The sequence below is a fragment of the Episyrphus balteatus genome, chromosome 3 (genome assembly GCF_945859705.1).
Source record: "Episyrphus balteatus chromosome 3, idEpiBalt1.1, whole genome shotgun sequence".
In the NCBI taxonomy this organism is placed as follows: Eukaryota; Metazoa; Arthropoda; class Insecta; order Diptera; family Syrphidae; genus Episyrphus; species Episyrphus balteatus.
Genome location: NC_079136.1, coordinates 26,199,700 through 26,214,693, shown reverse-complemented (window position 1 = coordinate 26,214,693; position 14,994 = coordinate 26,199,700). Strand labels below are relative to the sequence as shown.

General features: G+C 28.7%; 2 protein-coding genes across 4 annotated transcripts in view; one reads left to right on the top strand and one right to left on the bottom strand.

The window, feature by feature from the left end:
- The window catches only part of LOC129916159 (protein mesh), a 50,656-nt gene extending 35,808 nt beyond the window's left edge, over positions 1–14,848 (bottom strand). For 2 of the 3 annotated variants that reach the window (XM_055995962.1, XM_055995963.1), the window contains exons 1-3: positions 14,351–14,847; positions 8,743–8,978; positions 8,494–8,681 (exon numbers count right to left, since the gene is read on the bottom strand). In XM_055995962.1, coding sequence (XP_055851937.1) covers positions 8,494–8,681; positions 8,743–8,978; positions 14,351–14,765 — 839 coding nt within the window. In that variant the 5' untranslated portion in view covers positions 14,766–14,847. Of the gene's footprint in view, positions 1–8,493; positions 8,682–8,742; positions 8,979–14,350 lie in introns of all 3 variants that reach the window. The other variant, XM_055995964.1, reaches the window with a different exon arrangement.
- Positions 1–14,994, top strand: part of LOC129916162 (probable 2-oxoglutarate dehydrogenase E1 component DHKTD1 homolog, mitochondrial) — a 107,397-nt gene that overhangs the window by 54,406 nt on the left and 37,997 nt on the right. The gene's annotated exons all lie outside the window — the stretch shown is intronic.

The window sequence follows — 14,994 nt, the reverse complement described above, 5'->3', positions numbered from 1 at the left end:
TTTCAAATAAAAATATAAAATGATTCTGAGCAGGTTCAAATCAGTTTTATTTGTAATATTTTCCACCTAAATTATAATCTTTAGACTACACATTTATCTAAATTGTTGAATCGAGCCAAATTCCCCACCAGTTTTCGGTTTTGTTTCAGTATTTCACAAATTTTCTATGAATTTATCGAAATTCGTTGCTAACCCATTACTATCCGGTTGACCTTATTAGTAACAAAGTATTTCGTTTACTGTCGTTTCGGTTCTCAAATAAACCAAATTAACCACTAGTGGCATTTTACAATCAGTTCTAATGTGTGTAACTTTTTTTTTTTTTTATTAATGTAACTTTTTGCACAAAACAGAAAACAGTAATGTGAATGTCCTTGTCCATGCTGCTTGTCTAATGCAAGGACGATAAAGTTTTGTGTTTCGATTCTGTGTGTGCCAACACCGAATATATCCCCCAAAAACCACAAACAAATCACCATCATCATCATCACACTCTCGCCATGCTTGTGTGTGGATCTAAAATGTAAAATGGAGCTAACTTTGTGGTTTCACCCTTTTTTGTTTGGCCATAATTGACCACCAAATCCTGCGATGCAGGACGAAAATTTATGGTTTCTATATATATTTTGTATCTCACAGCAGGATAGAGCAAATTGTGCAACATGCAGCCATCATATTAACAACTAAACTGTATTTGACTTTTTCTATATGTATATTGCTCTATCCTCTCTTAAAATTACAAAGCTGGATACTAAACATGTGGATTATTATCCACATTATATCCAGGACATGAGTATATATGGAATTAAAGGAATCTGGCTAAATAGATATGTTGTCCTAAATACATATTCAGCTCAAACACATTTATTTGTCTTATTTCGTGTCAGTGAGAGAAAATGAGTTTTTAATAAAATGACGAAATTAAATTTAACATGATAGCCTCTGTCCTTTTAGAATTAGAAGGATCAAGATTATGTCATATATGAACTCGAAATAGAAGCAATTTAGAGTGAGAGTGAATTTACATAGAAAGTTGACCCGGCAGTATTTGAACTAGCAAGAGTCCGAATGAAATTCGTTTTTTCCCAGATTAACATTGATTAAAATTTATTTTGAAATACAACATGCTGCTTTTCCATATAAACTAAAAAAGGACATGGGCTCAAGGACGACATCAGTGTAAATGAAGATTGCACACAGAGTCGACAAACATTTTTGGGGCTTAAATGTTTTGGTAGATTTTGTGATTTCTGCTTGACATACCAAAAATGTATTGCATTTAGGAAAATTAAATTGATTTCATAGAAAACTATGCAATAAGTAAAATTGCAAACTTTTGTTTGTATGCGGAATTGCCACTTTGAATTGTGTTGAATCTTCCAAATAAATTTCGAAATTTTTAATTGCTTTTAAACGCAATTATTTAGTACATTTGCAAACATTTCTAGGTTTTATTCAAACCTATTTGAACAAATGAAAAAATAAATAATAAATCAAAATAAAATGCACGGCTGGGTCGCGCGTCGGTACTTGCTCATATGTTAAAAGTTGCTGGGAATATTAAAAAATTATAAAAAAAAATTTATAAATTTTAAAAGAAAAAGATTAAGAAATAATATAAAATTTGGTTTAAAGTAACACAAACATCTAAATGGTTTCAACTTGCAAACGAAGTATGCCATTTAATTTTTTGAATACGTAGCGAAGAATTTTTAGAGATTTTTTTTTTTTTTAAATCGTTTAAGTTTTATATTTTTAAATAATTTTAAAATTATAAAATAAGACCATAAATTGTATTCATATGTAAATTTTCTTTTATTAATGAAAATCAAATTGTTTAAACAGCTTGGAGACAAAAATAATAGAGTGCACGACTGGGGTCGCACAAGTACGTGCTCTTATGGTGAATGTAGCTCTTATCTTAAAGCTTTCTATGAAAAAAGAATCTAGGGAAAATTCAAATTTAATTTCATAAAGCAATTTCAGCAGTAATGTAAAAATACAAAAAATCTGTTTTTCAAATTATTAAAACACCGTTTTGAATTATTTTAATCACAAAACAAAATATGACATCTGGTTTCTTCTAAGAAAAGAAATTTTTAGAAAAAAATATTTGAAAATCGTTAGAGCGTTTTTTTTAATAATATTTTTATATACCTACAAATTTTCTAACATTTTTCAAAAAAAAAAATTGGTATGACATTTTGAAAAAAAAATAATTAACTAACACTTAAAACGAAATTTCGAAATATTTCAGTAATTGGTTTTTCAAAATAAAATTTTTAAATATTTTTCAAAAATCGAAAAATGTGTTTTTTGAAAATTTTGCAAAACTTTATAATTCGGTTACAAAAGTGTTCACTTTTTTATAATTTTTTTTTTATCAGGTTAGTCGTGTAGGAGATACATATTCAGAAATCTAAAAAAGCGTTCTATGGCAGGTAACGGTTCAAAAAATATTTTTTATATTTCCTCGGTTGAGGAATCTTGTATTTAACAAGTAAATTGCTTAGCTACGACTGCGTTTTTTGTCCAATTCAGCCCAGTCGTAATAAAGAATACATCTCATGTTTAAAACATATAAGTAGGTACTAATACTATTACCTATTATTACTACATTAAGGTGTAATAACACCTTGTAAACCACGAAATCGAACGTCATTTTCATCAGCGTATAAAACAAAGAAGAAATATTATTTTCTTTTGGTGTTTGTTTCGTTTAATTAAGTATGTTAATAGGTAAGAGAATAGGCTAATGTTAAATTTTTTAAAGATGTGAAATTTTTTAAATGGCGGTGTAGTTCAGGATGATGGCAAAATCCTGTGCTTCCATCGGGCGACCAACTAACTCCTACAGTTTTGAACCTATCGGGCTGAAATTTTTTGTGAAGCCTAATAATACTATTAACTAGTGAAGTACGTAGGATTTTTTTGAAATATTAAAATTTAACGATTTTATGGTCTTTTCTTTAACGAATTTTGTTTTTTGGAATGAAATAATTTTTTTCAAACTAATGCCATTTCTTTAAAAATTAATATTAATCCTACGTACTTCACTAGGGAATAGTATTATTAGGCTTCACAAAAAATTTCAGCCCGATAGGTTCAAAACTGTAGGAGTAAGCTGTTCACCCGATGGAAGCACAGGATTTTGCCATCATCCTGAACTACACCGCCATTTAAAAAATTTCACATGATTAAAAAATTTACCATTAGCCTATTCTGTTACCTATTAATATACTTAATTAAACTTTTAGTCACGGTAATGATTTGAAATGGTATCCTATTTTAGAAATATAAGTCGATGAATCTGTAAAACTAGTATAGAGCTCATCTCTTCACAGCTCTCGATTACAACAATTTTTAAAAAATACATCTGAATGATATGAAATCGTTCAATCTTAATTGCCGTCTCATTTTAGATTTTGCTCAAACTTTTCAGGGATGTTCTCTAGGACTGTAAAGAAGCAAATCCATGACGATTTAATTTTAAGTTGAGTGGTTTCCCCGCTACCCGCATTTGAACTTTTAGTAAACGTCATTTTCATGTTACTATAGTTTTGCGACTATTGAAGATATCTTTTTGTTTGAAACGGCATTTTAAAGCTTGAAATTATAAATTTTTGAATTAATATTAAAAAATCATGTACCTACTAATTTTACCTGAATTTGAAATTTTGAAAAACTGTTATTTTGGTTATTTTTCATGGCTTTTGACTCATTGACTGGCTCCAGAACCTTGGCTATTATAGATATGTAGGAGGCTTATACTTACCAAATATTAAATATAGATATTTTTCAACAAAATAAATCTTAAACCAACTCGAAAGCTGTACTCCTTGTGCAGCAATTTCGAAAATTGTTTATGATTCAGGGTAATACGTAATTTTTTAATATTTATTCAAAAATAACTATTCTTAACCTTTAAAATGCCGTTTCAAACAAAAAGTTATCTTCAATAGACGCAAAACTATAATAATATGAAAATTACTTTTACCAAAATTTCTGGTTTATGAATGTTTTTTATGAATCCATCTTGCCATAATATGCACTTAAAGTATGCGTTTTCAAGTGCATTTTACGTACAGAAGGCCGTATTTATACCGTTTTGAACTTAACCTTTTCGTATTGTGGAAGAAAATTCAATCATATGGTATCGTTTTTTTTTTTCTGGAATCATCCTTATTTAAGGAAGTGCAGTTTTAGTGCACTTTATTTTGGACTTAGATGACTAGACTCTGCAAGTATTTCACATCTAATACATCCGAATTTAAGAGCCATCCAAGATGGAAATTATTTTATATTATCAACAGATCCACATAATGGCTGTGGGTTCTTATCTTAGTCCATCATGTCTCATGTGTATTTTGCATTAAAACAAGAAAACAGCATGTCGATTTGTCGATGATGAATCTCATGGAACTAAAACCAAGACAATCGGATTTCCTGAAAATGAGTTTTGCATGAAAAAACACTATTCATAATTTGAAATTAAGAATCGTCATAGCAACTTTCTGGGATGGTTTATGAACAAAAAAATCATGTTGATTATCTACTGTTTTTATTACATTTAGCATGTAGTATGTAGGCAGTCTTTAAATTATAACAAAATTGTTCACAAGATTTTGAACCAAGCCCCCCCCCCCCGAAACGAAATCCTGGCTACGTGCCTGCCTATATCGCAAGTAAAAAACATACATATTATGTACATATTTCAGTTTATAAGGCTCATCATTATATATTGCAAAAATTATCTAAATTTGATCTTTAAAGTTCATAAAGTTCACATCGCCAACATTTTTAAAAATTTTAAAACATAAAATGTCAATAAAATTCAATAAAAAAATACCAAAAACACAAATTTGCTAGGATTTTTTATAAATTTATTCCAAACCAAACGTTGCGTTGTCACGTTGCCATGTCTTGTAAATATTATGTAGTTTACTTTGCATGCATTGCATTTGTAATATATTTTTTACTCCTCTGTGAGTTAACAGATTCGATGTTGAGACCTGACAGTGTGTGTGTTTGCTTACATGAATTTTAAAATATCTTCACGTAATCTGGATGAATTTATTGCTTATATAATGCGTTAAGTTGGGATAAATCCTCTTCCTTCGTTACTATAGAGATACCTGCAATTTACTCGTCGTTGTAAATTATTTATTTATTCCTACGAAACTACTTGAATTTTCTTCGAATACGAGTATTTTTGAATTTTGTTTTATTTTGAAAATTTATATTAAAATGCATATTCATGAAAATAAAACTTAATTTATAAAGTTTGAGTAGTTTTCACACTATCATCATTATCATCTGAAATTCAGATAAAAACCAAAAGTGGCTGTTTTGGCTCATGCATTTTGAATTAATGCATTTAAAGGGAGGACCTTAGAAGAAGATGGCTAGTATTCCATAGAATACGTCTTAATAAAATACTGAGCTTCTTAAGATTCTGTCAATTGGATTCCGGATAAAATTTCATGAAAAAACGAAAAGGAAACTAGTTCATTCGATACAAATTTATAAATTGAATGATTTGTCTGCATAAACTACTACCCATTGAATAAAAATCCTTTTTCTTTAGTCAGGTAACACGCTCAGGTTTAAGCTATTTTATAGCCTTTTTATCACTTGATCTACTTCATTCTTTGCAATTGTATTATATAGTCAGTGAGGCACAAATCGATCCGTGAATAATAACTACGATAGATTTGTATGAATTTCATTTTATTCAGGACACAAAAAAGTTTTCTTTTCCTTGTTTTTTTTTTACCTCGCTCCCCTCCCCAAGGTGTTTTGCTAGTAGCGTTTATAGTGTAGGTAGTAGTTTTCGCATTTGATTGAAAATATTTTTCCATTTGATGTGAGAGAAGCTGGAACGAATTGTGTTCGTGATGTGTACCAAAACACACATTCTCTGCCATCGATATGTTATGTACACATTTGTCCTAGAATTCAATTTGCAGAGTCCTGACAGCGAAATTTTATTCATATCGCGTTCAATGTCAGATGATGGGTTTACGAATTGCCAGCGACCGACCGTATACGACCACGATGTGATGTTTTTTTTTTTGTTGATATAAAAGGAAATTGTGCAGGAGTTTATTTGTTTTCAATCTCTTTTTTTTTTTGTGTTTTTTATATTTTTATAGAAGTAAACTTTCTATTTATTGAATTGACTTGATTAAAAAAATACAAAAAAAAATAAATAAATAAAAAACAGGAAAAATATTTTACCAATCAGATTGGTATTTGAAATAGAAATTGATTAGTTCTTTTATGCTGCAATGATAGTCAACCATAATTGAATTATACGAAAATTGAATGTTGTAAGCTTTTGCAAGTTTTGGGAATAAATAACAGTTCAAAAAACTTGGTTTGAAAAAAGTACGAGTTCCTAGATTTTTATATATTTTTGTTGATTAATTTGAAAAAAAAACTGTTAAAATTACAAGCTTTAAGGTTTTTGCCAGGAAAAAGGTGATTTATTAAGCTTCGGGTGACGTTTGCAACCAAGAATTTAACTAACGACAAAATTAGTTACGTTTTCTATTAGTCAAACTCATGGATGGCCCAGTCACTTTAGTTAAAAAATTGTCAGGAAATTTCATTTTCAGGGGTAAATTTTTCATTTAATAGGTTCGGGGTATTTAATTTACATACTATGTATATCATCATCATAAACACACAATTTTTTGGGACGCTTGGTGCTCAAGAAGAGATGCCATATGAAAAAGAGGTTGGTTCGGTTTTCATTTTACAACACACAAGATTCACTTAAAGCTAAAATCTAAAATATTTGCCTGCTCCCTATTTTATTCACCGAACGGCAAACAGGAAGTTATTTAGGTGTCAGAATTTAACCAAAGTGAAATTTTAACTCAAATTTTGACGGCCGCAAAATAATGTACATCAAAATAATGAATGTAGGAGTTGATAAAAAAATATTCTGAACATTCCGAAAGAATTGCTTTTAAAAATAATATCCAATCCGATTCCAGATAGCCAAGTCGAGCCATTTAATGTTTCTAAGAAAATTTATCAGAATGTTTGGAATTTAATGGTTCAATCCAAGTTTCTACTTTAACAGCAATGGAATGCGTTTTCATGAAAAATATCCTTTCACAAAATTTTTAATCGAAATCAATTCTGTGGTGCTAAATCTGTTTTGATTATTAGGTAGATAAATTGAGGCAATACTTTCAGATCAATAGTTCTTATAATTTTTACTTGCGATATACATAGGTACCTACTATATATCAAGTTATGCATTCGTACAAAAAAAAGTTGAGATAACATTTTTCCATGACATTACGATGGTAGAGAATGCCAAAAAAGTTGGTCCCGGAAGTCCGTCAGTCTGTCTGTCTGTCTGTGTAAGGAGCTACAGCCTAAACGGATGGACCGATTGATGTCAAGCTTGGTATGTACTGTTATTTGGCGACTCTCCAGAAGGGTTTTTGGAATTAATTTTTTTGGACCAAAAATAACGGTACTTGTCATATACCGATTTTAGTAAAATTGAAATATCTCAAAAACAACTCCAACAATTTGTTTAAAAAATTCAAGTAGTAGTTTTAAGTTACGGTCTATCTTCTAATGAAAAAAATTTTGTTTGAAAATCATTATTAACGGTACCTGCCATAGAACCGTTTTTTTTTTTCAAATCCGATTATCTCCGAAACTGCTTATTCGATTTCAACGAAACTTTTTGTGAAAAAGCATTTATATAATTTAAATATTAACCAAGAATTAAATTTCCAAAAAAATAATTTTTGGATTTTTAAAAAAATTTGAAATTTTTTTTTTTTGAAAAATCAAATTTTCGAAAACGGGACATTGAATTTTTTTTTAAATTTTGTTGTAAGATGTTGATTAGTAATTTCTACAAAATGGCATACCAATTTTATTTTAAAACTTTTTTTCCAAAAAATTATTTATAAAACATTAGTTTTTTTAAAAAACGGCTCTAACGATTTTGAAATTTTTTTTTCTAAAAATGCATCTTAATATATCAATCAAAACTGCATACTTACTTTGGAGGGCTATTTGATTTCAGGTTTTATTTTATTTTTTTTTAAACGATATTTATTTTTTTTCCAAATTTCTATATAAAAAGTCTTAAAAATTTAAGCAACTTTAACTGTAAGAGCACGTTCGTGCGACCCAGTCATGCATTTTATTGTAAATGCTTTTGGACGTTTTTCGGGTGAAAAATGCATTCGTCAGTAATAGATTTTTTTATATTTGCAGAAGAAAAAAATTCAAATTAGTTTATTTTGTCTCCTTTGCATTCTTAAAAATAGTACTGCCAACTAATTTTATCTTAAAAAACCAAAAAGTAAAGAAATGCTCGTTTGGAAAATGTAAACAAAACCTGCGCTTGTTATTAAGATTAAACAAAAATTAACTTAATGTAAAATCTTAAGATAGTTAAGAGTATATAAAAATAATGAACCTAAAAAAGTTTTTAATACTCAAACAACTTACCTAAAGTAAACACCAGGTGTGCGTTGATCAATATCAGTTGAATAAATACGTCCAACTCTGCATTTCGAGAACCAAGGTGCAATAAATGAAGGATCATTCTTTTTCGGCCAATCTTTAACTGGGAAAACTAGAGGATATGTATAGTATTCTGGAGGATCACAAAATTCCAAATAACCATTCATTGAGACCTAAATAAAAATTACAAATTTATTCATTTAAGCATTAACCAAAAATATAATAAAAACTTACTCTCGTATAATTAAAACGAAAACCATAAAATGGTAATTGAAAATTTAAATTCTTATGCAATTGTGGCATCGAAGCATGAATATCGGATTGATAATCTCCTCGTCCACCATATCTATCCTGATCGAAGTACCAATAGAAGAATTGACCACGTATATCTGCCAAACGTTGAGGACTTATTACATAGCCATTGAGTGCATGTGTGGCTATGTCTGGAGGAGCCATTCTATTGTTAGGATCTGAAAATGATACACACAATGAAATTATTTGTTTTTAAAACAATTTTAATTTTAGAATCTTTAATGAAGTAATTCATTTCTTCTGATATTTCCAATCCACTAAATAGTTTCATAATGAAGAGAAGATAATTTCACTGTGATTCAAACCAATTGTAGTAAATCGAATTACTTGTAAAGATGAACTTTTAAATATAAATCTGTTTAAATCCAAAAATTGTAAAACTAATTAAATATTATAATTAAGTCCCTTTTTAATTGAACTCATCCTGTACTGAACTCCAAATTAATTGAAATATCCTCTGATTCGCTGTTTTTTTTTTACAAACAAAAAAAATTAATTTAATAATTAAAGAACAAACCGATAATTTCCGGGACGTCGTCGTCGGTACAGTGAAAATCTTATTTCCTGGGCTACATATACGAATTCAGCAAAAGTATTAAATAAATTTTCAATTAAAACGAAATATTCATTCATTCAAGCAATGATTCTGGCTTTTTTGTACCAACACGATATTACCACTGCATAACGCTTCCCAACATTGCAGCTTTAAGCTGTTTCCAAAAAATAATACCTACAAAATTATTAAAATCATACTCGTAAACCATGAGAAACGAATTAAGCTTCCTTTTGTTGGAAAATTCAATTAATTAATATTCATGAGGAAAATCTGTCTTTGGATTTTCAATTAATATTTGCATGATAAAATATGAAAATGAAATATGTATCCTATAACCCTACCATGCCTATATAGAGAAACTATAAAAACTCGTATATACTATAAATGAGTATTTTGACATTTTGATCGGATGATGTTTTTCAATATTTGCCTTCACAGAAGGATGGTAGGTTATATAATGCATTTAATTTAAATTTCAATTATATTTTAGGAAATGTGCATGTGTGCAAGCCAGTTTTGTATACAAGGATGTGCAATGTCCCTGTCCATGTCCATCCATCAAACAATTATTCTGTTTGTTAACAAAACAAACAATATATAAGCACCACATGAAATTATTGGTAAAATGTAATCCAGGTAGTCATAGGTCAGTTTTAAGTTTGGGTCATTGAAATATGAATTAAGTACGAATGTACTGAAGAAAACTTTAATAACATCAGAATACTAAGAATCTTTTTTTTTTAACTATTGAAACCCGTTTTAAGGGTGGAATTCCAAGTCCACTTTTTAGTCGAAATTTTCTTCAAGTAGGTACATGCCTGAGGTGAATTCCGTGAACGAATGCTAAAACCCTAGATTAAACTGTATTTTATTCAAAAATTGAATTAATTTTATTCAAAAAAATCTCGAGTCAATTATTATTATTCCTCTGTCGGCACACGGGTGCGAATTTAGCAGGACAAAAATAAAAAAATTACGATTTTTCAAAAAAGTGGTCACAAAAAAGTCCCTTTATAAGGGTGAAAATATTTTTTTTCGGAATTGTGAATACAATATTCGAATTCCTCGGAATATTCTACATTAATTTCATAATTGATTCTCTATAAAATATTGTGACCGAAAAAAGTTCTAGCGACATGAAAAAGTATAAACCAAATTCGCACCCGTGTGCCTATCACGTCACAAAAAAGAGGTGTGCCCACAGAGGGGTTATGCATATACTCAGACCCTAATAAATCATTACTTGTGTAAATAATGTTTAAATATTTGAAATTTGAAGTAACTGACTTTTTTTTTTAATGTTTAAATATTACAAAAATATGTCACACCCGTAACATTTTTGAATTATTATAAAAATACTATTTTTTTTTATAAATTTCTTTCAAATATATGCTTACTGGAAACGTAATAAAATACGATATCAACGACTTTTCATTCAAAAATCTACAATACGGCTTCTAAAAATCACGAAGCGGAATGAATCGGTTTTCTAACGTCACACCCGTTACATCTAATCTTTAGAGTTAGTGACTAAGAAAAATATGTTAACAACTACCTAAATAAATAAGTTGTTGAAGCTGTTGAATACCTTTATTTAGTGCATAGTACACTTACCACGAATAAAAAATGATGTAAATTTGTCACACCCGTAACAATGAATATACCCATTAACAATTATAGCAATTAGTTGTTCAATTCACATGTAAAGAACAAAAGGCACAAGTTAATGGAAAAGGTGTCGTTTGGTTTCACAAATCCTATTAACAAAATGCATTTTCACTAAGTCAGATATAGGAAAGGGGAAAATTAAGTTAGTTCTTTAAAAAAAAAATTATAAAGTTTTTGGCAAAGTTAATTAAACAAGACATAGGTTAATTTTTGTTTACTCTGAGCTGAGCGTAAATAAAACTAAGTAAATTTTTGCAGCAATTTTCAAAAACATATAGTTCTAACATCAAGGGACTATTTTTAGATTCGGAACTTTCCATATTTTATGAGGTAGGAATTTGAATGATATGATCTAGAAGCAATAATTCTTAAAAACGACATGTGAAATTCTGGGGTTCAACGGAGGAAGTCAGAAATCAATGTGCGAATTAACTTGAACGTTTAAAGAAAACACATATTAAAAAACCGTAACGATACAAAAGACTTGTGTACATTATTAAAATGCGTATCCTCCAAAAAGAAGTGAGCCCTAGTTTGTTCACAGTCGATTATCTTTTAATCAAGGATTATTCCATACAAAAATCCTTGATTAAAAGATAATCGAGTGTGGACAAACCGGCCCTAAGTATGGTCAATAAACAAAAGTTAAGACTTTAGGTTAGGAAAGAAGCGATTTATAAATACTAGTAGAAATTTAACACTCAATTTAATTCATTGCAACAAAATTTTGACTTGGACCGTGTGTCTCGTGGAAAAGCCGTTCATCTTCGATGTGTGGGCTTATAACTAGGAGAATAATTCTTTTTAAAAACTATCATATTCAAAATTTTTAATACTGAATGTTATGAAACAAAAGCCAGGACCAGTGAAAAAACAGAAGTGGGAATCATAAACGATTTCGGAAAAAGTACTCCCCTTATCGAAAAAAGTTATATACAAAGCCGTGGATATATTTTTTTAGAAAACAACAAAAATATTAAGAATAATTTCAAAAACTATTTTTTTTTTGTTTTATATTTTTTATCGTTAACAAAAATAGTTTTATTTATAGTGGAGTAACTAAAGCTAAAAAATTGGCAATATTAGGGAACCCGGCCGAACAGCTTAGATTTTGATGATCTTTTTTTTCAAACGTCGGTAATTAAAAATACTTTAAAGTCTATAGATTAAAAATTGTCGGTGCTGCCGTTTTGATTTTTTAAATTTAATTGAAGATTTTTGTGAACAAAAACAAATTTTTTTCAAAAATTTTTCTTAAATTTCATAAATTAATTGATGCCAAAAGATTGTCTAGGAAATTCAAGGAAAAAAAATATATGGGAGTAAGGGACAATCTTAGATCGTTCAAGCGATAGATGCAATTTTCTTATTAATTGACTTCAAACACAAAAAAAAATATTTGAACACAACGGCAACACCTACAATATTCAAATATACATTTTTTAAAAGCTAGAAGCTTAGTCATATATGTAAAATTAAAATTAAGTTAATTGAATGAACGGTACCATTCTTTGGTAATTGAACTCAGATTTTTGAAAAAAAAAAATTTGAAAAAATTTTAACATGTCGTTATATATATAATATAAAATGCATTTATTTTCAAATTTTTTTGGCCGCATTTATTATGATTTCTAATTATAAAAGGAAATGTCAATATGTATTACGGTTTATGAAAAAAATTAAAAAGTATTTCATTTTCGAAGAACTTTTTTTAATAAAAGTTTTGAAAAAAAAATGTAACTTAATTTTTTTTTTAAAGTTCAACATCTAAACATAAAATTATTTTTTATTCATTTAATAACCCTTACTGTTGAAAGTTAAATAGCAAAAATTTAAAGTTCCTATTTACCACAGTCTTTGAGAAAATTAATTATTTCAATGCAAAAATTCAGTTTTAATTAAAAAAAACCAATGAAATAGAAGTAATTTTTCATTTTTTTTTTCAAAAGTGTGATATATTTTACCTTTTTTGCTTCGAAATTCAACTGATAATATTTATGGCCAAAAACTTTTTTTTAATTAATTCATATTTTATTAGAAAAAGTTTGGAAAAAAGTCATTTTAAATTTTTCTAATAACATTTTTTTTTAAATTCTGAGTTTGAGGACCATTTTTTCAAAAAGTCTTGATTAAATTTAATGGATTTAAATTTAAGAGATAAGAATGAGCTTCTGGGTTTTTAAAAATGTATTTTAAAATATTGTAGGTGTTGCCGTTGTTTTCAAAATATTTTGTTTGTGTTTGAGTTCAGAATGTTAGAAAATTGCATTCATCGCTTAAACGATGGAAGATTGTCCCTTACTGCCTTTTATATATTTTCCTTAAATTACCTAGAGAATCTTTTGCTATAATTTGTTTTATGAAATTTAAGCAAAAAAAATGGTTTTGTTAAAAAAAAATTAATTTTAATTTTAAAAAACAATACGGCAACACCGGCAATTTTTAATCTATAGACTTTAAAGTATTTTTAATTACCTACGTTTGAAAAAAAAATCGTCAAAATCAGAGCTGTTCGGCCGGGTTCCCTAATAATTTGCTTTAGTTACTCTACTATTAGTGTGAATTTTGTTTAAAGAAAAATATTAATATTCCGATGAACATTTCGTATTGTCGATATAAACTTTTTTATAATTGCATATTTCTTGCCCTTTAAAGTTGCATTTTTCGATAGACCTATTCGAGTTCTCATTTTCTACATTAAATTGAAATTGATGCCTAAAAAAATAAACTTTATTTAACTTATATTAAATAACTTTTAAGTTTTTTTCGAACGTATCAACTGTAAAACGATACAAAGAGGGATGATATCATTATAATTTACCACCAATTCAATTATGAAAACACCGCTTATCAAACTGATACTGCTAATCAATATCTCTATTAGTCACAACATGTTGACTTTTTCGAATGCAACTTATTTCAAAATATGACTCAGATAACTATTTTATTATTTTTTAACTCGAAAGCTTTTCTTATTGTGTCTTTATAAAATCGACATAGCTATCAAAACCTTAAAATTTTGCTAAACCTGCAAAGCAAACAATTTTATCAAAAGATAAAGAAAAGTAGGTATACCTTCTATTGGTAAGGTGTATTTTTTATTTCGTTAAAAAAAAAAGTGACGCACCTGTCGGTTTTTTAGGTTCCACATATTATTTCTTTTGAATTTTTTTTTTTTTTTCTTATCTTATCTTTGTATGCTGTTGTTAACTTTGTTATCCAAATTTTTTGTAATGAAATGTAGTTACTGTACAAGCTTATTCAACCTAATTTACGAAATTTTCTTAATTTTTTTTATTTGCTTACCCCAGTCATATCCATCGGTATTGTCATAATAATCCGAATATCCAGACATCATCATCTTTCCAGATCGTGGTGTAAGAGTCATGTTTTTCAGGCCATCGGGAAGTTGTGGCCCAATTAAAGGTTTTGTGGTAGAAACTTTATCCACTTTAGGTTGTTCTTTGGGAATAATTTTCTTGGGTATTTCCGTTGGTTTAGTTGAAGACACTTTTGGGGGAACAGTTACCACAGGTTTCTTTTCTAAAACCGATTTTAAATCAACGACTTCTTCTACATCTTCGAATAATTCACTTTTTGAGTTTAAAACTTTAGGCACACTTAGATCTATTTTTTCGTTAGGTTTCGTTGAGTTTTCACCTCGCGTTGTTAGAGCGAATCCACATAAGAGGATCGCTAGAATTTGCACTTTAAGTCGCATGGCGACTTTTTAATTATTAATTTTTATTGTTAACTTTATTATATCGAATGATTCTTTATATATATTTCTTAACTTAGTCACAAGTTTTTTTTTTTCACTGACCTATTTAAAGACGGGATAAATTGGCCGCGAGGTACCGTCTTGGGCAAAATTTCGTTCGTTTCTAAAGGGCGTTGGAGTATGGCTTTTCGAATTTGTTCACCTGCTGAATTAAGAAACTGCTTTCTTT